Source organism: Nycticebus coucang, chromosome 8 (genome assembly GCF_027406575.1).
Source record: "Nycticebus coucang isolate mNycCou1 chromosome 8, mNycCou1.pri, whole genome shotgun sequence".
NCBI lineage: Eukaryota > Metazoa > Chordata > Mammalia > Primates > Lorisidae > Nycticebus > Nycticebus coucang.
In genome coordinates, this window is record NC_069787.1 from 56,832,535 (window position 1) to 56,858,329 (window position 25,795).

The window sequence follows — 25,795 nt, forward strand, 5'->3', positions numbered from 1 at the left end:
CAGCTAGATGTGGGGCCTGGTCACTCACTTTTCCAGGATAGTCACTGTTGTCCTTTGTAATATGAGGCCATTAACTTCTGGAACAATTTCTAAGCTCTTTTTTTATATCTACGAATCCTCCTTCACAATGTGTCTAAAGATATTTCTATGGCTTAATGGATACACAGGAGATTATGATCATATAATATTTATTAATCAAGCCCCAAAATATACAGGGATTTTTAGAGCCTCAGAACATAATAAATATTTACTGATAAAAAATAGTCGTGTATGTAATTAGTCCACCCTAAACATGCCTCTCTACTAAATGCCAACTCCTCTCTTTCTCCAGCAAACTAAGAATTATGTTGCTGTGGGTTTTATAAAGAGGTAACACTAAGTGCAAATGCAATGTAAACTGACGCCATTAAAATGGTATTGCAAAGCTTGCAAAAGACACAGGATGTCCCACAGTGCTTGCTACAGTTTGAATGTGTCCTTCAAAGATCATGTGCTGGGAACTTAATCCCTAATGCAACAGTGTTGAAAGGTGGGACATTTAAGAGGTGATTGGCTCATGAGTGCTCTGCCCTCATGCATGGATTAGTGCCATTATCACGGAAGCGGGTTCCTGATAAAAGGAGGATTGTGACCTTGCTTCCTTCTCCCTCTCTCCTGCTCTCTTCACCTTCTGCCTTCTGCCATGGGATGATGCAGCGGAAAGGCCTTTTACCAGAGGCTTTGGTATTGGACTTTCTGGCATCTAAAACTGTGAAAAATGAATTTTCTTCTTTATAAAACAGTCTGTTGTATGATGTTGTAGCAACACAAAGCATACTAAGATGGTGATAAAAACCCTGCTGGAATTCTTGTGTGTCATTAATAAGAAAGGATCTGAGGATTAGGCCAGTGAACTATTAAAAATTAGAAAAATTAATAATAATGACAATTAGTGTTTCAAATGGAATGATCCAAATTTTAGGGACTGGAATAAGACTTTAAGGAAATCAATACGATCTTTAAATATTTTTCAAAAAATGATCCTCTCTATACTTTTACTGTACTTGTTCTTTCATACCTCCCCAATCTCCTAATGTTGGAAAGCCCAGTGCTTGGTCCCTAGACATTGACCCCCCAAGGTGGTTCATCCAGTCTCACATCTTTAAATGCTTCCTTTAAGTTAATGGTTCTCAAATACTTCTCCCTTCTCCCATTAACTCCAAACTCAGCTACCTTCTTGATATCTCTATATGCATGTCCCATAGATATCTAGTGATTATCATAACCGTTGAATGTCTCATCTTTCCTTTAGAATATTCTAATAATTCTGTGGCCTTCTATATTTCTGTTCAGGTCAATTCTTGCCTTCCAATTGCTTAGGTCATAAATCTTTGAGTCAGCATTGATTCTTCTCTTTCTCCCATACTCCAATAGTCCAGTTTCTCCCATAATCAGATGAAGTAGTAAATCCTATCAGCTCCATGGTCAAAACGTTACCAGGATCTCCACACTTCTCACCATTTCTTCTACTGCTTTGACCTCCCAGCCAACTTCTTCAATAGGCTTCAGTTGGTCCCTTGTCTACCCTCACTTCTATTGTCAGCTCAGCAGCATGTGTGAACCAGATCCCTTCAGTCCTCTGCTCAGAACTCTACAGAACCCCTCACCTCACTCAGAGTGTGGTCGAGGTTCTTCCAGTAGAAGGACTATCATATACTGAACAATCTTCAGCCTTTCTTTTCCCTGCCCTCACTCACTCCATTCCAACCTCACTGGCTTCCTGCTCCTCCTCGCATGCACCACGCACACTCTATTCCAGGCCCTCTGCACTTGCTGTTCCCTCTGACCAGAAAGTTATTTCTCAGATACACACAGTTTCTTTTCTACATCTCTTTCAAATACTTTCCATCATGCCATCTTCTCAGACATACTCCATCCACACTCTTTAAAATGGCACTCTTTGCTGTCATTCTGTGCTTATCCATTGGCTCTGATTTTGTATTTTCTTCTTAGTACTTGTTACTTTCTAGCTAGATCTGCTTTTTCCCAATATTTTATGGTTTGTTGATCACCCATTAGAATATAAGGTCCATGAAGGCTGGCAATATTTTCATTTACTTTGTTCACTGATCCTACTGCCTATAATAATACATCAAGCGGAATAAATATGTCCAATCATTTATTTATTATCTCATTACGTATCCATAAATATATGGATAAATGAATAGACGTTTTCAAAGTGAAATAGGAAGAGAATGTTATGATCTCCTATCACTTTATTTAAAAACATATGCATCCCTAGTATTTGTTCTAAGAATTAGCACATAGTGAAATTATAACATAATTTTGTAAACTGTAAGATGATTTTTATGGTTTTTAGTTTCTGTTTTTCAAGATAAACTTTAAGATGGTTTTTAGTACGTGACTTTATGGGGCCTGCACTCTCATCTTTGGATAAAAATGACCTCATATATTTCCCTGAGTGAGAAGAAACAAATCTTATGTTTTATAAAAGAAATTCTACATGGAAGGAAAAGTGTTTCTGCCTGTCTTCTTTCACACTTCATACACCTGGCCCATCTGGAGAGCAAATGAAGTCTGTCCCAAGCTCCTAGCTGGGACAGAAATCCCTAGCTGCCTTGCAAGAACGTGGGTTGCCTCTGAGCAGGAGGACTCCTGAACCCTCAGCCCCTTGGAGGGGTCAGCAATCCACACAGTGTTATTCAGCAGACGCCATCGTCTGCCGTGGAGGTTAAATAAGGCAGAAAGCAGCAGCTGAGGAGACTTTAGCCTCCTGTTCTAAACAATATTTTAGCTTAACAGCAGAAAATGTTTAACATATTTACCCCCTCCTAGAAAGACAATAAGTAATTTCTCTTCAGAGAAAGGGAGAAAAAAACTGTTTCCACCAGTTCTGATGGGTCACCAGATTTAAAAGTTCCCTTAACTCTAACCCTTTAGACAAACTAACAGAAATGTATCTTTCCTTTTCCCTGAAGGTTATTTACCTTGCAAGCCATTTCTTTGCCCCGAAGTGACCCAATAATGGCTACACATTTATTTTTGTTTCTAGGTAATTAATGATTTGAAAAGTGTAAAACTAAAATACTTTTATTTGGTTTCAGGATTGCTTCCCAACTAGGACTGGAGTACCCTGGGGACAGAGGACCTTTCTGAGTTTTCTTTGTACCTTGCACAGTCCTGGTACAAAACAGCACCCAATTTAGCACATTTTTAATGAGCACATTATACACATCAAGCGCTGGAGATGTAGTCATAGCCTCTGACCTCATAAAACTCATATAAAAAAGTAAACAAATAAGGTAATTTCAGAATATTTCAATGCTACAAAGAAAATAAAACAGGGAAATAGGAACGAGAGTGTAGAAAGCAGGACTACTGAGAAGAAAGTTTTGACTTTCCAGCAAAGATAGTGGCAAATAAAAATATTTCTAGGGGATTTGGCATGGACATCCCTTTTTATCCCATGATCCTGGAATTTGAACCAGCTCCCCCATTTTTCTGCTTGATTCTACTGCAGAGGAAGCCAGGCTCGCCTAAATCTAAACAAGAAAATGGAGCTTTTCAGAAACAGGTTCTACATTAAGTCATTATTTTCAGATTGATTTACTATCACTCATATTCAATCCTTCATAATGGCTTCAAGATGGATATTTTAAAATAAAGGAGCATAATCCAGAGAGGGATAGAACAATTTTAAAAGTCAGAATTACAAAATTTTTAAAACTTCCTGTTAGGTACCAAGGAGCTCACCTAATCAATCATCATCATTTTATAGACAAGAATATTGACACTTGGAATGGGGCAGAAGTTGCCTGGTGGTGAGCACTGGACATCAGAGAACAGTGGATCTCAAAGAGAAAAAATGAGAATGTACACAAGCTTGAAAGACTTCCTTATGACTGGGAAACTATTGGGTTTCCTTGGTTAAGAGTGAATTTAAGAAGCTGTGTTTCCCCTGGTGAGATTTGACATGAACTCCCTTCTCAACCAAACTTTAACTAGGGTCCTCTGGGCCCTCTCCTTGACTAGGCCTTGTCCCTGGCCTGCTGAGCCCACCCCAGGAGGAATCCTCCCACTCTCAATACCTACCACCCCATGCTGCCCATTGGCTAGAAATCCCCAGCTTTCCTTTCTATATTCAGAGTTAAGTTTAATCTCTCTCCTATCACAAGTCTTGAATAAGGCCTCTCTTGCTCATTTAATTCTGTCTGGTACATTTTTCTTCAATAAATCACCTCTAAATGCCAAACCATCGCTGAGTCCCACGCCTTAAATTGCCTATGACAAGAATGGCCATGTGTCTCAGTTAAGCCCAGGTAGTCCCAGTGCACGCCCAAGGCAGAAGCACCAGTCACCAAGGGCGGCCCATTCCATTCTCAAAAGTGTCTTGGTTCGCACAATAAATTATGTTCACCCACATGTCGTATGAAATTTGCTGGCTAGAGACTCTTACTGAGAAGAGGACCCTTTGAACTTTCAAAGTGGTGCTATGGCAGTACACAAAGAACAAAAGACAGCAGTCGATTCATTCAACTGGAACACTTCCTCTTAACCCTGATTCCTGAGGCACAGTTACATTTGATTTGTATCATTTTATATCCAAATTAAAATGTTTTACCATAAAAATGATTTGTACTACTTTCTCTCTCAAACATATTCATATACATAATGGCTTTATTATACCTCTTCTTTGAAGACTACAGATGGGTTTATTACAGAACACTTACCAGGAAAGTGAAATGCATCCCAGGAAGAGAGAAAGGAAGGGGGTGGGGGGGGAGGTAGACAGGGAGGAGATAGAGACAGAGAGACTAGGAAGGCCCCTTGGTATTAGACTTTAGAAACATAGCTGAGAGTAAAGAATCAATACCTCCTTCTCTGGAAATTGCATTAAAGGACTGAAATGAATTCCACAATAATAACTGAAGCTGACATATGCTCTTGACAGAAGGGAGCCAATCAAGACTGAGCTATACTTTAGCACCTGTGGTGGGGAGAGGGTAGAACGGGAGGGGAACTGCTAACGTCTTTCACTAGACATGCTGGGGTTTTGACTGTCTTCTGAAGCCAAAGTAGAAACTCCCTCACTAAGCTGGGGTCTGCTGAGTGGTTTTGAGCGATAACTTATGTTTTCGTTTTGTTTGTTTTGTTTTTCCTGATTATTTCCACTGATTTGAAAATATCTGCAAGAGGCCCTTATTCTGCAGAGCCTCCCAGGTCTGGGATAGGAGAAAAATGACAACTGCAAATTCAACAGGTAGGCTGTCAATTATGTCCTTTCTTTCAGGCATGGGATTTGATAAGGGGAGAGGGCTAGATCAGATCATCTCCAAGTTTCCTTTAACTGGAAAGCGTAAGGCTCTGTCCTTCAATGGACTTTTGACATATTAACTCTACCATAAGGACATAGAGGTGGAAAGGTGCCAATGAGGACAAAGCAAAGTCACTAAAAGGGAATGGGGGCTGCTTGATTTCAGTGCTCAGTATCTGACCTGCATGGTTAGACTATCCATTTAGAAAGGAGAGAAAGGAGGAACCCAGACCCTCATAAGAATGCTCTACAAAATCTAGCCATTCCAAAGACTAATAACAATCTTTTATTCGTAATACACTGTCAGTATTAATAGCTATAGTTCTATGTCTTACGACGCTGACACCAGCCTTATAGGGGATGGAGATTTTGATTTATGGTCTGCTTGATAGTTTGCTGAGTCTGCTTGCTCACATTTGCTCTGACTCCTAATTCCGCATTGTCTAGAATTCTGTTTGCTTAAATAGGCAGGAAACATTTTCCCCTTCAATTCAGGAACTACTGCATTCTAATCTCATCTTACTGACAACTAAGCATACACCCGAGAAGTTATTTCCCCTTCAGACCTACCACCAAGTTAACAACACTTTTGTTGTAGGATGGGAGAGGAATATTCAAAGAAAAGTAGTCTGTTTTTGGTTAAACTTTTCTTTTGCTTGTGTCTGGGGAAGGTACTGCAGAAATTATTTATCATAAAATAAAATTTTGATTTAGTCTTGAGAAGAAACAGAAGGAATTAAACATATATTGAATCATATATTGCTACTTTTACAGGTTAAAACAAGTTCATATTGTTCAACCTAATTAGAACATTTCAGTTTAAAATTTCCTGACTTAACAAATATTAAGAGAGTAGAAAATACTATTTGTGGAGGCTAGTTTGACTTTTTTCCTAAGAGATTTGTTTCTTGGAAATTGGAGAAAGTGTTTTCAGAGGCTAGATAATCATCTTTCTGTTCCAAGCAGCCGGAAAAAACAAAAAGGGATATTAGAAATGAGGTTTGGATATACATTCAAGTTAAATGTGTATGTCCTTGAAGGAACCTTTTTTATTCAGTATGTGAAAGATATATATAAATGGTGTCAGACCTTGACACCAAAAACTAAGGTTTCTTTTCTACTCCCTTGTCATAGTCAGTTGCAGTTATTACTGAGCTCTGACAAGAGTTATGAAGAGAGGGCTGGGGAAAGATTTCATAAAGAAGATCCCACTGGCAATTGCAGCAACAGCAAAACTAAATAAATGGGATCTGATCAAGCTTAGAAGCTTCTGCATAGCTAAGGACACAATAAACAAAACAAATAGACAACTTTCAGAACAGGAGAAGATGTTCAGATGTTACAAATGACACAAAGGGCTAGTGACCAGAATCTGCAAAGAACTCAAGCAAATCAACAAAAGCAAACAACCCAATTAATCACTGGGCAAGAGACATGAATAGAACCTTCTCCCAACGGTGGCGCCTGTGGCTCAAGGAGTAGGGCGCAGGTCCCACATGCCAGAGGTGGTGGGTTCAAACCCAGCCCCGGCCAAAACACACACACACACACACACACACACACACACAAAAGAACCTTCTCCCATGAAGAGAAGATGAATGACCAATAAGCACATGAAAAAAATGTTCATCATCCCTAGTCATCAGAGAAATGCCTGTCAAAACCACCTTGAGATATCACCTAACCTTACTGAAAATAGCCCACATCACCAAGTCCCAAAGCTGCAGATGCTGGCCTGGGTGTGGAGAGAAGGGAACGCTCATACACTATTGGTAGGGCTGCAAACTAATACAGCCTTTTTGGAAAGAATTAAGGAGAATCCTCTAAGAGCTAAAAGTAGACCTCCCATTTAATCCTGCAATCCCATTACTACCCACCTACCTAAAAGAAAAAAATCATTTTATCATAAGGACATTTGTACTTGAATGTTTATAGCATCTCAATTCATAATCACAAAGATGTGAAAACAACCCAAGTGCCCATCAACACATGAATAGATTAATAAATTGTGGCATGTGTATAGCACAGAATATTATTCAGCTATTAAAAAGATGGAAACTTTACATCTGTTGTTTTTACCAGGATGGATTTGGAGAACATTTTCCTTAGTAAAGTATCTCAAGAATGGAAAAGCAAGTACCCCAAATACTCAATACTAATTTGAAACTAGTAAATGAAGAGCTACAGGCCCATATGAGAGAAAAACACAATTAAATTCAAGAAGGGAGGGGCTCAGTAAGCTCTCACCTAACAGGTACAATGTAGGAGTGTATGGCACATCTCCTGGGTGAAAGATTCAAATATAACTAACAAACACAATGTAACCTAATAGTATATACCCTTATATTAACCCCAAATTAAAAAAAAAAAAAGAGAAAGAAGAGAAGTTATTTCCCCTTCAGACCTACCACCAAGTTAACAACACTTATGAGCTGTAGGATTGGAGAGGAATATTCAAAGAAAAGTAATCTCTTTTTGGTTAATTCTTACAATTATACCATAAGTATGCTGAGTTTCCATGGTATTCTGAGCATAATTCCAAGATCTCCTGAATCACATCACAGGGCAATTATGTGTTTAAGTGTCTGTTTCTCCCATGCCATCCCAAGATCACACTCCAAGTAATAAAGTAGGATTTGTATCTTACTTGTGATGATGTGTCTTGTGCCTTCACGGGATCTCAGCACACAGTAGGTATTAATAACTCTTTTCTTTCAAATTAAAAGTTTGTTGAATAAATGATGACTTTTAATAACCAATCACTTACCCCAAATTCAAGTATTACATTAAAAGTCCTTTTGGAAATCAGTTTGGCAATTAAATAGCAAGGGTCACATCTGTGAACTAGTAATTATAATAAAAGGTCACATCCTATGAACCAGTATTTACAAGATATTTATCTTACTCTGAAATTTGAAAAGAAGATAAGGCTTAAAAACTTTATGTCAGTAGTATGTATGAGCTAGAAAACTGAAAACAACCTAATAACCCAAGAGTAGAATATTATAGATAAATTAATGATTTGGGGGGAATATTTAATAACATCGGAAAATGCTCAAAAGACTGGGGAAAAAAACTTTAACTAATGTCCTACCTTTTTTCCCCACTTAGCATTATATTACAAGAATTTAAAATTATTCAAGTTATTCAAAATTTTGTCAAAAGAGTGCTTGTAATGGCTGTAGAATATTTTATTAGATATAAATAGAGTAAATTATCAACCGTGGTTTATGAATACATGCACACGTGTACATACACATTTTAAATGGCACACAGTCGGAATTATATCAGCCTGTTTTCTGCACCTTCCATTTCTCACTTATCAGTGTCATCTAGAGAGGTCACTACTAAACATACACAGATCTTTGTCACCTCTTTTTAAGGTCAGGGTAGTTTTTCTTTGCAAAGATATATGTTGAATTTTCAAAACAACTCTTATTGATACCTTTAGGCTATTTATGTTTTGTTTTAGGCTATTTATGTTTTTGTTGTTTAAAAACATCTTGCAATAGATATCGCTGACATACATTTTTGTGCACATATACAAGTACTTATATAGCATAAATTCTGAAATTGCTGTATTAAAGAGAATTCTCATTTAAAATGTCAAATTGCTCTACAAATTATTGCACCAATTAACACTCTCTTCAACTGTATGAAAGTAACTGCTTCATATTAAAATGGAAATAGTGAAAGGGATGAGTTTGTGCATTTGTGTGGGTTTGAAACAAGAGCTCAGGGACTTCACTAGCACTGGCACATTGTACATTAGGGCTCCCTCCCTCCTGCTCTACCTTCCTTCCCACTTCTTCTTCTTTCTACCTTTCCTTTAGTGTTTGTTTTCTTCCTTCCTCCCTTCTTCCCTTCCTCCTTTCCTTCAACCTTATTATTTTATCTAAAGGGAGAAATGATAGAGAAAAATTAGTGTGATGGCCAATGGAGAATTCTTATGCACCTGGAGAATTAGAAGAAGGCAGGAAATGGGCTTAAGTTGAAAGCAGAATGTTGTGCGGGAATACATGCAGTGTCTTCAGGTCATCCCCACTGAGGAGGACATTTTGCATTAGTGTGTCTGAGCTGGGGAACTTGTTTAAAAATGCAGTCTCTGATTAAGTCTGGAGTGGGGTCTGACATTCCATGTTTCTCACAGGCTTCCGGGTGATATTGGTGCTCCCCATCTGGGAACACACTCTGAGGAACAGACATCACCAGCAGGAGCATCCCTCATCAGTGGGGCAGACTATGAGCAACACTATTTAAAGCCAAGGAAGGCCTCTTGCAAACGTTACAAGGTGAGAAAGGGAAGGAGTGGGAGCATCTCACTGCTGCTCACTCACCAGTCGTGACACATGCTCCCACCAGCACCAGGAGCAAACCACTGCTGCATTCAAACCAATGTTTTTCACCTTTGCAAAAACCTTATCATGGAATTGGACTGTATTTTATTTGCTTTATCTCCAAAATTCTGTCACATAGAGTCCTTCAACATTGCTTCAATTCATGCAATACCTGGTGCTGCTGACACTCTTCTAGGTTAAGTGCTTAATTGCTTACTTTAGCCTCAATTCCAAGGGTACCCATAAACTGCAGCTGATGGGACTGAGGCCTCGCTCCATTTTTATTTTTTTCTGAGACAAAGTCTCACTCTGTTGTTTAGGCTAGAATGCCATGACATCATCATAGTTCAAAGCAACCTCAAACTCTAAGGCTCAGGTGATCCTCTTGCTTCCGTATCCTGAGTAGCTGGGCCTACAGGTCTGTACCACCACGCCCAGCTAGTTTTTTCTATTTTTAGTAGAAACAGGGTCTCACTTTTTCTCAGGCTGGCTTCAAACTCCTGAGCTCAAGCAATCCACCTGCTTTGGCCTCCCAGAATGCTAGGATTACAGGCTTGAGCCATCGTGCCCAGCCCCGTTATTTTCTATATGGGATGAGAACAACAAAGGAACCATTGCCTGAAGGTCCAGAATTAAAGTAGTCTGAGTCCAGGCTTTAAAGCATCTCAACATCCTTTTGGATACCATTTGGATACCTGTTGGAAGCCATTTTTTAAGCTTCTCTATATAACCTCCACAAATGTTTTCTGAAGTGCTATATTTCAGCAAAGGTGGAATTTTTTATGCATGTTGAGGAACCAAGTGTTTGATTTTTCTTGTATAATTTTTTTTTTTGCCATCAGTTTTTGCAAATCAAAGGAAGAATGAATGCTAACTTTAAAAAATTCACTAACTGAAGTTCAGAGGAACATTTTTCACCTCTCTGATCCAAGCCAGACAGTGTTTGATGCTGGCCTAGGTTCTTTCTCTCTCAGTTTCTTCCCAAGGACAAGAAGATTTAAAGATATTGTTTAAAAAGAACAAAAACAAAAATCATACATCATCAAAATATTTTAAAGAGCTGAGGTTTGGGCTCTTAAGAAAACTAGTTAATGCATGTTCTCTTTTAAAAATATAATCAAAAGGATAAGACTCAGAATAATGCAGGTCTTAAGAACTTTGTCACCTAATGAAGCTGTTAGATATTAGGTGACCTTCTGTGTCTATACCTAGGAAAAGTGATTGCGTTTGAAAAATAGGTTCAGTGTGAGTAAAACTGTGTGTTCCTCTACAGCCAGGGAGGAGTGGAGGACACAGAGGGCTAGCTTTATGAGTGAGAGATACAAATTAAAGATCCATGAGAAGTTTCTAATATGGTTGCATTCACTTTAAATTTTGATCTAATTAGGGAGCTTTTAAAAATATGGTTACTAGCAATTAGGTTGTATGTTTTAATTGGCATTAAGAAGTTCTATTTGAGGGGAAAATAAGAGAGGCATAATTTTTTTTCTTTTTTCAAGAAATCAGGCTGTTTGAACGATTTGTTTATAATAATTGCAGACCTGTCTACTTGGAGTATGAAAGAAAAACCCAGCTTTTTGAGAATTGTCTTTGAATATATACATGTAGAAAGCCGTGACAGTCTTTAAGCCTTTGTACTGAAAACTAAAAAAAACCAAACAAACAAAAAAAAAATAGGAACATGGCAAGATACGAAAATCACTTGCTTCTATCTACAGATGAATAAACTAATTATGGTACACAGGTACACATGTGCGCGCACACGCGTGCATACACACACAGGTATATTATTCAGCATTTAAAAGAGAAGATACTGCTATTTGTGACAACATGGATGGACACGGAGGACACTGTACTAACTGAACTAAACCAGACACAGGCAGAAAATACTGTATGATCTCACTGCATGGGGAATCTAAAAAAAAAATAAAATTGCCTACAGTACATAGAATGGTGGTTGTGAGGGAAGGGCTAAATGGGGAGATGGAAGTTAAAGGGTACAAAGTTGCGCTCACTACTCACACAGGATGAGTAGTTTAAGATCTAATGTACAACGTGAGGGCTACAGTAAGTGCGGGTCTTCATTAGGTCATGAAGTTCTTAAGACTGGGGTTTCTGCTCCAACAATGCCTTTGGTGTGGGGTGGGCTGGCAATACTCTTCTGCACTCTGCCCGTGACCCTGAGCCCTAGGCTCTGCCAATAGGAGGTGCTAGAGAAAGACTTACAAGGTGGAGGAAAAAGAGATTTGCCCTATAGTTCCCATGACTGTCATGTTGGCAACGCTTCTCTCTAGCAGCAGCTGTGTCCAGTTTGCCAACCCAGCCTCAGCCCCTTCACTCCATCCCCAAACACCAAAAACTGCCAGCTGGTACGCGCTCCTCTGAGATCTGGGACCAACCCACAGAGTCCCTCCTGACACTAGCAGGAGCCGAGCAGTGTCTCCTCCTCAGAGGTCTGAGTCCCTACGGGACCCTCCTCTGGGCCTCTGAGTTTTAATAGTCCTGTTCTTCCTTATGCTCTCCCAGCCTACAGGCAGCAGCTGCTCCCTGCAGTTGCTTCTCCATGATCTTCCAATGTCCTCATTTCATCTTTTTCGTTCCCTAATACCTAGTAAACCACTCTATATTAAATCACCTTCATTAAAATAACTGCTGTGGTTTCTTTTTACAAGATCCTGACTGACAGACAAGTTGAGAAAGGCTGGGTAGAATTCCTTTCCAAGATATAATATTCTCTAGATATAAAAGATTTTCTTCTAAGATTTGTTGTGTAATTTGATAGTAAATCAGCTGTGGGTCCAACAACCTGGTCCTTGTTTGGAACATCGAAATGAGCACAAGAGAACCTAGTATTCTAGGTCCATGACTTTCCACCTCAATCTCCTGCCATTGATGCTTTAACAGTACACAGATAAATAATAGTATGTGAGATGGTGTGAGATCCTGGTTACAGAATTCTACAACTTAATGCCACACACACACACTCTTTCTCCATGGATAAACTGGAAGAAAGCAATGAGAGGGATTTCTCGAGATGAATCTAGAGATTCTCAACCAGTATCCTGGGTAAACAACAACAAAAAATTAGATGATGTTCCAAAAATAAATGGCAGCATTGTTAAGTTGGCAGCTGACACTTATTTCCCAATATAGTGGACTGAAAAGTAAATAAACCTTCAGTTGAAAACCTTTCAAATGGAAAGAATTGCCGTTTCATTTATTTTTAAGAAAAGCACAATGTTGAAATGCTACTTGGTTCGTATGTAAACCCAGGGATCAAAAGTATTGCTAGTACATTGCACTAATGGGCTACTATTGTAGAAATGTTGTAGAAGTCTTATTCATGAAAATTTCCTAAGATGTTTTTGTTTGTGCTAGTTTAAAATAGTAAAATCATGTACAGGGAAACACAGTATGAAAAACTTCAGATGAGTTGCTGTGTCTATAACATAGGGAGGACTATGAAATCTTCCTGTGTCCTGTTTACTTCCCTTTCCTTTTCAGTCTTCCTATTCAAACTGTTCTGAAATAGGCACGTGTAAGTGTCTTAGGGGTTCTGAGATTTAGCTGAGTTACCCCTGCCCCTTTTCTAGATTAGAAGAGATCAGCCTGTGTTTGTGCTGCAGATATAAAAGCCACAGCTATGAGAATGAACACTCATTCAATAAATGGTAAGTGCCTTCTAAAGAAGCAGTGTCAGCCATGAGCGGATTCTTCAAAAGAAGGATCCCCGAAGCCTACAACCACCCTGAAACCCACATTCCACGTATATTGCCCGGATTAGTCCTCAGGAGACTGATCCTAGGTCTCCTCTGCACAAAGATTAAAGCTTAGAAGACACTCCCTTTATCTGCAAAATGGGCTGACATCTACACGGCTTATTCTCCAGATCTCCCCCAGCTCCCACCTGCTGCCCCAAGGTCAGTGGGCTAAGAAGATACTACAATGTCTCTAAGGCATGAGAACTGTTATAATTTCCACAGCGTGGTCATTACACATTCTCAATCAGCTAGTTCTAGGCAGCAACTAGGATAAAACCAGCAGCTAGACACAGCAGTCAGCGTGGCAGGCAGCGATAGTGACATTGAAGAGGTGGCCATTGAGGGGCACATGAAATAAAAGTGACTGCAATTTACCAGCTTTCCCCATATTTCAGGCACTATTCCTAGGACTTATCATGTGTTACCTAATTATTTCTTTTTTTTTTTTTATATTCATTTTTTTAATTCTTTTTTTTTTTTTATTGTTGGGGATTCATTGAGGGTACAATAAGTCAGTTACACTGATTACAATTGTTAGGTAAAGTCCCTCTTGCAATCATGTCTTGCCCCCATAAAGTGTGACACACACTAAGGCCCCACCCCCCTCCCTCCATCCCTCTTTCTTCCCCCCCCCATAACCTTAATTGTCATTAATTATCCTCATATCAAGATTGAGTACATAGGATTCATGCTTCTCCATTCTTGTGATGCTTTACTAAGAATAATGTCTTCCACTTCCATCCAGGTTAATACGAAGGATGTAAAGTCTCCATTTTTTTTAATGGCTAAATAGTATTCCATGGTATACATATACCACAGCTTGTTAATCCATTCCTGGGTTGGTGGGCATTTAGGCTCTTTCCACATTTTGGCGATTGTAAATTGAGCTGCAGTAAACAGTCTAGTACAAGTGTCCTTATGATAAAAGGATTTTTTTCCTTCTGGGTAGATGCCCAGTAATGGGATTGCAGGATCGAATGGGAGGTCTAGGTTGAGTGCTTTGAGGTTTATCCATACTTCCATCCAGAAGGGTTGTACTAGTTTGCAGTCCCACCAGCAGTGTAAAAGTGTTCCCTTCTCTCCACATCCACGCCAGCATCTGCAGTTTTGAGATTTTGTGATGTGGGCCATTCTCACTGGGGTTAGATGATATCTCAGGGATGTTTTGATTTGCATTTCTCTAATATATAGAGATGATGAACATTTTTTCATGTGTTTGTTAGCCATTCGTCTGTCGTCTTTAGAGAATGTTCTATTCATGTCTCTTGCCCATTGATATAAGGGATTGTTGGCTTTTTTCATGTGGATTAATTTGAGTTCTCTATAGATCCTGGTTATCAAGCTTTTGTCTGATTGAAAATATGCAAATATCCTTTCCCATTGTGTGGGTTGTCTCTTTGCTTTGGTTATTGTGTCCTTAGCTGTACAGAAGCTTTTCAGTTTAATGAAGTCCCATTTGTTTATTTTTGTTGTTGTTGCAATTGCCATGGCAGTCTTCTTCATGAAGTCTTCCCCCAGGCCAATATCTTCCAGTGTTTTTCCTATGCTTTCTTTAAGGATTTTTATTGTTTCATGCCTTAAATTTAAGTCCTTTATCCATCTTGAGTCAATTTTTGTGAGTGGGGAAAGGTGTGGGTCCAGTTTCAGTCTTTTACATGTAGACATCCAGTTCTCCCAACACCATTTACTGAATAGGGAGTCTTTCCCCCAAGGTAAGTTCTTGTTTGGTTTATCAAAGATTAGGTGGTTGTAAGATGTTAGTTTCATTTCTTGGTGTTCAATTCGATTCCAAGTGTCTATGTCTCTGTTTTTGTGCCAGTACCATGCTGTCTTGACCACTATGGCTCTGTAGTACAGACTAAAATCTGGTATGCTGATGCCCCCAGCGTTATTTTTGTTACTAAGAACTGCCTTAGCTATGCGGGGTTTTTTCCGGTTCCATACAAAATGCAGAATCATTTTTTCCAAATCTTGAAAGTATGATGTAGGTACTTTGATAGGAATGGCATTGAATACGTAGATTGCTTTGGGAAGTATAGACATTTTAACAATGTTGATTCTTCCCATCCATGAGCATGGTATGTTCTTCCATTTGTTAATATCCTCTGCTATTTCCTTTCTGAGGAGTTCATAGTTTTCTTTATAGAGGTCCTTCACCTCCTTCGTAAGGTATATTCCTAGGTATTTCATTTTCTTTGAAACTATGGTGAAGGGAGTTGTGTCCTTAATTAGATTCTCATCTTGACTGTTATTGGTGTATACAAAGGCTACTGACTTGTGGACATTGATTTTATATCCTGAAACATTACTGTATTTTTTGATGACTTCTAGGAGTCTTGTGGTTGAGTCTTTGGGGTTCTCTAAGTATAAGATCATGTCGTCAGCAAAGAGGGAGAGTTTGACCTCCTCTGCTCCCATTTGGATTCCCTTTATTTCCTTGTCTTGCCTAATTGTATTGGCTAGAACTTCCAGCACTATGTTGAATAGTAAAGGTGACAGAGGACAACCTTGTCTGGTTCCAGTTCTAAGAGGAAAAGCTTTGAGTTTTACTCCATTCAGTAAAATATTGGCTGTGGGTTTGTCATAGATAGCTTCAATCAGTTTTAGAAATGTGCCACCTATGCCTATACTCTTCAGTGTTCTAATTAGAAAAGGATGCTGGATTTTATCAAATGCTTTTTCTGCATCTATTGAGAGGATCATGTGATCTTTATTTTTGCCTCTGTTAATATGGTGGATAACGTTTAAAGACTTGCGTATGTTAAACCAGCCTTGCATCCCTGGGATGAAGCGTACTTGATCATGATGAATGACTTTTTTGATGATAAGCTGTAATCTATTGGCTAGGATTTTGTTGAGAATTTTTCCATCTATATTCATGAGTGAGAGTGGTCTGAAATTCTCCTTTTTGTTTGGGTCTTTTCCTGGTTTTGGTATCAGGGTGATGTTTGCTTCATAGAATGTGTTGGGGAAGATTCCTTCTTCCTCAGTTTTTTGGAATAATTTCTGCAGTACAGGAATAAGCTCTTCCTTGAAGGTTTGATAGAATTCTGGAGTGAAGCCATCTGGACCAGGGCATTTTTTAGTTGGAAGCTTTTTTATTGTTTCTTTGATCTCAGTGCTTGAAATTGGTCTGTTCAGGAGGTCTATTTCTTCCTGACTAAGTCTAGGGAGAGGGTGTGATTCCAAATATTGATCCATTTCCTTCACATTGTCAAATTTCTGGGCATACAGTTTCTGGTAGTATTCGGAGATGATCTCTTGTATCACTGTGGGATCAGTTGTTATTTCCCCTTTATCATTTCTAATTGAGGTTACTAGAGATTTTACTTTTCTATTTCTAGTTAGTCTGGCCAATGGTTTATCTATTTTATTTATTTTTTCAAAAAACCAACTCCTTGTTTCATTAATTTTCTGAATGATTCTTTTGTTTTCAATTTCATTGATCTCTGATTTGATTTTGGATATTTCTTTTCTTCTACTGAGTTTAGGCTTAGATTGTTCTTCTTTTTCCAATTCCATAAGATCTCTTGTGAGATTGTTGATGTGCTCTCTTTCTGTTTTTCGAATGTAGGCATCTAAAGCGATGAATTTTCCTCTCAAAACTGCTTTTGCAGTATCCCACAGGTTTTGGTAGCTTGTGTCTTCATTGTTGTTATGCTCAAGGAAGTTAATGATTTCCTGTTTTATTTCTTCCTGCACTCATCTGTTATTCAACAGAAGATTGTTTAATTTCCATGCCTTTGGGTGGGGTTGAGCATTTTTGTTAGAGTTGAGTTCCACCTTTAGTGCCTTATGGTCTGAAAAGATACAAGGTAAAATTTCAATTCTTTTGATTCTGTTGATATTTGTTTTGTGTCCCAATATGATCAATTTTGGAGAATGTTCCATGGGGTGATGAGAAAAATGTATATTCTTTGTCTTTGGGGTGGAGTGTTCTATATGCGTCTATCAAGCATAGTTGTTCTAGGGTCTCATTTAAATCTCTTACATCTTTGTTTAATTTCTGTTTAGAGGATCTGTCCAGCTCTGTAAGAGGTGTGTTAAAGTCCCCTGTTATGATGGTATTATCAGATATCATATTGCTCAGACTGAGTAAGGTCTGCTTCAAGAATCTGGGAGCATTTAAATTGGGTGCATAAATATTTAGAATTGAAATGTCTTCTTGTTGTAGTTTTCCCTTGACCAATATAAAGTGACCATCTTTGTCTTTTTTGACTTTAGTTGCTTTAAATCCACATGTATCTGAAAATAAGATTGCAACTCCTCTTTTCTTCTGAATTCCATTTGCCTGAAAAATTGTCTTCCAACCCTTGACTTGGAGCTTTAATTTGTCTTTTGAAGCCAGGTGTGTTTCTTGCAGACAGCACATGGATGGCTTGTGTTTTTTAATCCAGTCAGCCAATCTATGTCTCTTCAGTGGGGAATTCAAGCCATTAACATTTATTGAGATAATTGATAAGTGTGGTAGTATTCTATTCGTCTTATTTGGTGAGAGTCCATTGCTTAGTTTTATCTTTTGCATCAGTGTGGAGGTTAGGTTCTGACCTTTGATTTCTGAGTTCTTACTTTGCTGCTGATCCATTATGGTGGTCAGTGTGCAGAACAGGTTGAAGTATTTCCTGTAGAGCTGGTCTTGTTGTGGCGAATTTCCTCAATGTTTGTATATCCGTAAATGATTTGATTTCTCCTTCAATTTTGAAGCTTAGCTTAGCAGGGTACAGAATTCTGGGCTGAAAATTGTTCTGTTTAAGTAGATTAAAGGTAGATGACCATTGTCTTCTTGCTTGGAAAGTTTCATTAGAGAAGTCTGTGGTAACTCTGATGGATTTGCCCCTGTAGGTCAACTGGTGCTTACTCCTGGCAGCTTGCAGAATCTTTTCTTTTGTCTTGACTTTGGACAGGTTCATCACAATGTGTCTTGGAGAAGCTCGGTTAGAATTGAGGCGACCCGGGGTCCGATATCCCTCTGAAAGCAGTGTGTCAGAATCTTTGGTGATGTTTGGGAAATTTTCTTTTATAATATTCTCTAGTATGGCTTCCATTCCTCTGGGGCATTCTTCTTCCCCTTCTGGAATTCCTATAACTCGTATGTTGGAACGCTTCATAAAGTCCCATAATTCTGACAGTGAACGTTCTGCTTTCTCTCTCTTCTTTTCTGTCTCTTTTACTGTCTGAGTTATCTCAAGAACTTTGTCTTCTACCTCTGAAATTCTTTCTTCTGCATGGTCTAACCTGTTGCTGATACTTTCCATTGCATCTTTAAGTTCCCTGATTGACTGTTTCAGTTCCTTCAGGTCTGCTATATCCTTTTTATATTCTTCATATCGTTCATCTCTTATTTGATTCTGTTTTTGGATTTCCTTTTGGTTATTTTCCACTTTATTAGCAATTTCCTTCATTGTTTCCATCATTTCTTTCATTGTTTTCAACATGTGTATTCTAAATTCCCTTTCTGTCATTCCTAACATTTCTATACTGGTGGAATCATCTGCAGTAGCTACCTCATGGTCCCTTGGTGGGGTTGTTCTGGACTGGTTCTTCATGTTGCCTGGAGTTTTCTGCTGATTCTTCCTCATGAGTGATTTCTTTTATCTGTTTCCTTGCCCTAATTTTCCTTTCACTTCCTCTTGCTCTTTAAGTTCTTGTGCCTGTGGAGTAAGGGTTACAGGACCAGAAGGGTGAGAAGGTTGAAGAGCAAAAAAAGGGGATGAAAGAAAGGATGACCGAGTGATAAGAAAAAAGGAAAGATAGAGAAAGGAGAGGGGGTGGGTATAAGGAATATTGACAAAAAGAAGAGAGGCACAGAAAGAGGGAGACAGGGCAATATAGGTGTACAGTAGGGTACTTTGACACAACCTTAAAAAACCCCACCTTCTGGGGGTGCCCAGTTGTGTGGTTCCCTTGAGGTCAGCAGCTCTTTGCTAACCTGATCAGACACAGTACCCCACCTCCACCAAGTAGAGAGGAAAGACAAAAATGCTATAAATCAAACCAAAACAAGCAAACAGAAAACTTTACGGAGATAAAATTCGGTGAAAAACCAAATGATATCGGTAGAAACACTAGCAAAAATGAAGTTGAAGTTATTAAAAAAGGCAGCAATGGGAAATTATGATTAAACTAGGAAAATTGAGAAAGAAAAAGGGATCTGTGTGGAAAAGATTGAAATAAAAAAAACAAAAGAACATCAGCAACGTCAAAATAAACAAATAAAAAAAACAACCAAACAAAAAAAAAGAAAGAAAAATATACACAACCAAAAACAAAGCCGTTTATATATGTTATTGAATATTGTCTGGGCAACATGTGGTCTTCTGGGGTATGAGATGTTCATCACAGTTCTGATACAACTGGAGGCTGCTGATTTCTCAAACCCCAGCAGGTAGACACCCTAAATCTCTCTTCAGCCCACTTAAAAGGCACTTTGAACTTGTAAACTTGCTGAGCAGAAGCTTTCCCAGCTTTCTCGCTGGAATCACTGCTGAAGTGGCTATCCACTTACCCAGTGTGCCAAAACCGGTCTCACTCTGCCCTGAGGGTTAGGGCTGCAAGGCGGCTCAGACCCCACCCTTAGGCTACTTGGTTGCTGGGTTACCAGCTCCCACCCGTTTCTAGCTCTGCGACCTTGAGGGAGGAGCTTGCCGGGGCAGATCACTGACAATGGATCTGTGTGACCCACCGCCAAACACTATTAGCTCCGTCTGGCTCAGCGGCTCAGACTGGGGCCCTAGACAACAGCCAAAGTTCTCTGCACTCCGGCTCAGGCCTTCCCCAAGGCAGTTCAACTCAGTGCCAAGTCCAAGGACATCAAAACAGTTCACAGGTAAGGCCTTTCTGGTTTGCAGTCTCGCTGCTACTGAACTTACAGTTGTGGGCGGGTTTAGACGAATTGAACACACGCGACCACTTCCCGGTTTTCCACTGTTTTAGTCCTCCTCTTGGGGTCCAGAAGTCTCTCGCTGACTTCCTGTATCCTCATAGGAGTGATGATAGGCAGTTCCCACCAGCCAGAGATGCCTGGAGTCCTATCTCCCCAGAATCACGGTGCCCAGATGCAAGGAAGCTGTTACTCGGCTGCCATCTTGCTCCGCCTCCCCGAAATACTCGTTTTAGAACTTAAAATGGCAGAGCCATGTTGCTAATTCAGATCAGTCTGATTCCACGGAACTCTTTTTTTCCTGCACCAGGTTGGATTCAGAACAGGAAAGAGTTAAGGAAGGCCAAAAAGGCAGTGAGTGGGAGAACCCAGGTGCTGGGAGTGTGTTCTGAGCGAACACTGTTAGAGTAACCAAGTAGCTAACTTTTTCATGAGTGAAGTTGTCTACAAAATCTTTCCTCATCTAATCTTGAGAATTAGTCTTTGCAGTCCATGAGGAAATACTTCATATTAATCCTCGAATAAAAACCCTGTTCCTTTATAGGGGCACATGTTAAATCTACTAAGTGTAGAATATAAATGTCTTAACACAATAACTAGGAAAATGCGGTGAAGGCTATGTTAACCAGTTTCATGAAAGTATTTCAAATTGTATATAAAACCAGCACATTGTACCCCATGATTGCATTAATGTACACAGCTATGATTTAGTAAAAAAAAAAAAGAAAGCCAGTTCCTCACTGAAGCCCTGCATCTTGTCCAGAGAAAACAAACCTATGTGTTTCTGAAAACTGCTCCTAGAGTCCATTATCCTGAAGCCCAATCCACAATTCATATAAGAGAACCAAAGATCTGCATTATCATAGATCAGTGAGAAATTTTTTAGAGACTCGAGTACAATAAAGACAAAAATTCATTTCTATGACCCCATATTTCATTCATTCATTCATTTACTCATCCAATAGCTATTTATTCAGCATATAATCTCAGTGCTGAGGAACCAACAACAGAGAACCCTGTCTAAATCATTGCAGCCTCTTATTTCTATAAACAAAGTGCAGGAAGGAAATCATGTAATCAGAGCTTCCTTTTTTTTGAGACAGAGTCTTACTATGTTGCCCTCGTTAGAGTGCTGTGCTGTCACAGCTCACAGCAACCTCAAACTCTTGGGCTCAAGAGATTCTCTTGCTTCAACCTCCCAAGTAGCTTGGACTACAGGCACCCACTATCAATGCCCAGCTATTTTTTCTTGTAGTTGTCATTGTTGTTTTAGCTGGCCCAGGCCAGGTTCAAACCCACCAGCCTCAGTGTATGTGGCCGGTGCCCTACCCACTGAGCATGGGTGCCGCCTATCATAGCTTCCTTTTAAAATACAATGTTTTGCCCTCTCATTTCTGAATAAAAGGGGAATTTTCGCTATCGCATTCTTTAGTCTGTCTGGCAAAAGACTCACCTCCTAACTTAAGTTACTCACCATTAATTCTTCCATTTAAGCAGATAATAGTGTCAAAAAAAAAATTTTACAAAGCATTTGTCTTGTACCCACATGTTCTAGTCCATGAAGAATCTTGGTGTGATTTGGGGAGGTAATGAAAAGTCATTGCTTGGGAGTTGCATTCAATGGGAATATCTCTTGAGCTACTGCAAGCAGGTGGAGAGGAGGTTGTTTTAAAGGCATCTATGCTTCTGATGGTGGAAGATCCATTTTAAACCAGATCACTAGAAAATGACTATCTATGTGCCAATGATGTTTTTCAACAATGCAAATAATAACTTCAGAACCCAATTTGTATTGCTTTAGCCCCCAAGGACCCAGCTGAGAAAGAGTGTATAAATTGTGGTATATGTACACCATGGAATATTATGCAGCCTTAAAGAAAGATGGAAACTTCACCTCTTTATGTTTACATGGATGGAGCTGGAACATATTCTTCTTAGCAAAGTATCTCAAGAATGGAAGAAAAAGTATCCAATGTACTCAGCCCTACTCTGAAACTAATTTATAGCTTTCTATGAAAGCTATAACTCAATTATAGCCCAAGAATTTGGGGAAAGAGGAAAGGGAGGTGAGGGGAGGGGTGGGGAGAGGTTCGGTGGAGGGAGGGTAATTGGTGGGACCACACCTATGGTACATCTTACAAGGGTACATGTGAAATTTACTAAATGTAGAATATAAATGTCTTAACATAATAACTAAGAAAATGCCATGAAGGCTGTGTTAACCAGTTTGATGCAAATATTTCAAATTGTATATAAAACCAGCACATTGTACCCCCATGATTACATTAATGTACACAGCTATGATTTAATTTAAAAAAAATAGAAAAAAGAAAAAACAATGTCTTTCCCAGCACCATGCCAGGCAGAATATCTGAGTCCCAACATTAGACAGACCTATAGGCTTCAAGCAAACATGAAAAAACATTCTGCGGGAGGAATTGGATATCACCAAGCATTTTACGGAGTACAGTAGAAAGTGCAGGAATTAAAAAAACAAGCCAATAGCAATTGTGCTTAAATCAAATTTTGAGAATACTCAGGTGCATATGCAGGGTGGCCATAAAGTTCATGTGCAATTTTAAAATTGCACATAAATCTTATGGGCACCCTGTATAAATAACATTTACAAAATTACAGAAGAACTGTGTTAAAAAGAATGGATCATCTCAGTTCAGATTAGAGTGGAATATGCAGAAGACCACCAGGAAAATGTGTACCAGACAAAGAAAAGGCAGACTTAGACCAGACTGCAGCAGTTATACTGTAAGAGGATAATCCTCGATTCTTCATGAAGGAAGTAGAAATGTTCTGTGCTTTCTTTTCCCTCTTTCTTTTCTTAGCCACTAGAATTTGTTTTCACATATTTCTGCATTCATAAATTCATAGCATGTAAAGTTGATAGCATGTAATAACTCCTTGAGATGCTTTAGAATCGGTTTTGAGTTAAGAAACCCTTCCATGTTTTACTCTATTCAGACTTTCCTGGCTATTATGGGTAAGATGCTACTGCCTGAAGAACAGGTAAACCAATCCAGCAGAACTCCCACTAAAGATGGATGGAGCTCCACGCTGAGTGACTAATGGATGCTATTCTGCATCTCCCCTTTCTTAGAAAATCAATAAGAGCAATTGTTCTTTAACATTCCTTGATTAGAAGCCAATAACAAAAACAGAAAGTCAAAACACTGTTAGTTAATTAATTCATGACAATAAAGAAGCATACTCATCAAATCAGCCAAGGGCATCCCTGACATTTATTCCTCTGAGAATTTAAATCAAAATCTGCCTTCAGTTTTGTTCTTATTCCTTCTTCAAGGAATATTTTTAATTAAAAAAAATGAGAAACAAATACTTAATTCTAATTAAACCCAAGAGATTAGAAATTCTCTAGGTACTTGAAGTTTTATCATTAAATGGAGTTAGACCTCTGGAAGACTACATGGTTTAGTTAATTATAGGACAGCTCTTTATCACTTTAAGAAATTCACATCTGGGCGGCACCTATGGCTCAAAGGAGTAGGGCGCCAGCCCTATATATGCGTGGTGGTGGGTTCAAACCCAGCCCCGGACCAAAAAAAAAAAAAAAAAGGGAATAAGAAATTCACATCTGCATATCCTACAGAATGATTGACAATATTACTTAGCTCAATATGCTCTATGTAAAACACCATATGAGAAGTCTGCCTTTCCCGAAGAACTGGTAGCATACCTACATTCTTGATAATGAGAACTAGGAATTGTATCATGTTTCCTCTTAGTGACCTGGCTTCCCAGAAGCTCACAGCCAAACTGTATACTCACAGAGCAACTATGGTCAGCACATTAACTTCCTCGCTTTCCTTTTGATCTTCATTGCTATATGTGTAATTTTATTAGCCTTATATATATGCACACATTTACACATAATAACACTCATAATACACACACACATATATATTAATATATATAATGTTTTTTGAGACAGAGTCTCATTTTGTTGCCTTTGGTAGAGTGCTGTGGTGTCACAGCTCACAGCAACCTCAAACTCTTGAGTTCAAGCGATTCTCTTGTCTGAGCCTTCAGAGTAGCTGTGACTACAGGCATCCACCACAACACTCAGCTATTTTTAGAGATGGGGTCTCGCTCTTGTTCAGGTTGGTCTTGAACCTCTGAGCTCAGGCAATCCATCCTCCTTGGCCTCCCAGAGTGCTAGGATTACAGGTGTGAGCCACTACACCCAACCCCGCCTTATTGTATATTTCATTTGATGTAAAAATGCATAAAATAGATTTCTTTCAGGTGTAAGAGTTAAGCTCTGATCAGCAAAACATGCTATTTATATACATCAACTGGTAACTTGATTTTCAAATCTTTCTGACAAAGAATAAATACTTTTTTTTTTTTTTTTTGGTTTTTGGCCGGGGCTGGGTTTGAACCCACCACCTCCGGCATATGGGACTGGCGCCCTGCTCCTTGAGCCACAGGCGCTGCCCGATAAATACATTTTTTAATGAAGTAGATTTTCATTCTGTAGAAGGCAAAGACTGTGTCTTCTATTTCTCTCTCCACTCCCTACAGTTGTAAGCACTGTTCTTTGCAAGAGCAAGGGCTCAATAAACACCACTGAAGAAAGCAAGAGCTAACGCATGCTTATTGGAGGTTTGGTCCGTATTTCTTAAACGTTGACGTAACCCGGGAGGCTATTTTTAATCTCAAAATCTGGAATCCGAGCATTTCTTTTGAGCAGAAAGTCAGTACTCAAAAGTTTCAGATTTAAAAAAAAAAAGTTTCAGATTTTGTATTTTTATATTAATCTGTAGTACAGTATCATGAAAACCTCGAAGGAAAACACAGAGATGAATGGAGTCCAATCCCATGGGATGTCATATTGCTAGGCTGTAATTTTAAAATTTCTTCCTGCAAAAGACTACACCAGGGAATGAAAAGACATACCATATATTGGAAGAAAATATTTGCAAAAGATATATCTGATAAAGGACTCTTACAATGAGAAAACAACCCAACTCAAAGATGGACCAAAGAAGACATATGGTTGGCAAATAAGCAAATGAACAGATGCTCCTCAACGTATGTCACCGGAGAAATGCAAGTATCTCTACATACTTATTAGAATGACCAAAACCACAACACTGACAACTGCAAATGCTAACAGGGATGTGGATATATAGAAACTCTCATTTATTGCTGAAGAAAACATAAACTAGTTCGGCCACTTTGAAAGACAGTTTGGCAGTTTTTTACAAAACTACGCATATTTTTACTTCATGATCCAACAATCACACTCCTTGGTATTTATTTACTCTTAAGAGTTGAAAATACGTCCACACAAAGACCTGAGCACAGATTGTTTACAGCAGCTTTATTCATAATTGCCAGAACTTGGAAGCTTGATGATGACCTCATGTTTTTCAGTAGGTGAATGGATGAATAGACTGTGGTGCATCCAGACAATGAAATGTTATCCAGAACTAACAAGAAACGAGCTATCAAGACATGAAAAGAC

At 38.9% G+C, this 25,795-nt stretch overlaps 1 protein-coding gene across 8 annotated transcripts in view; it reads right to left on the reverse strand.

Annotated features, from left to right (window-relative positions):
- Positions 1-25,795, reverse strand: part of NEK11 (NIMA related kinase 11) — a 324,099-nt gene that overhangs the window by 14,561 nt on the left and 283,743 nt on the right. For 2 of the 8 annotated variants that reach the window (XM_053598489.1, XM_053598486.1), the window contains one exon: positions 17,019-17,212. The exons of the other annotated variants lie outside the window; for them this stretch is intronic. Coding sequence is in view for 1 of the 2 variants with exons in the window: in XM_053598486.1 (XP_053454461.1) it covers positions 17,206-17,212 (7 nt within the window). In the remaining variant the exon portion in view is untranslated. Of the gene's footprint in view, positions 1-17,018; positions 17,213-25,795 lie in introns of those variants that run through there. 8 annotated transcript variants of the gene reach the window in all.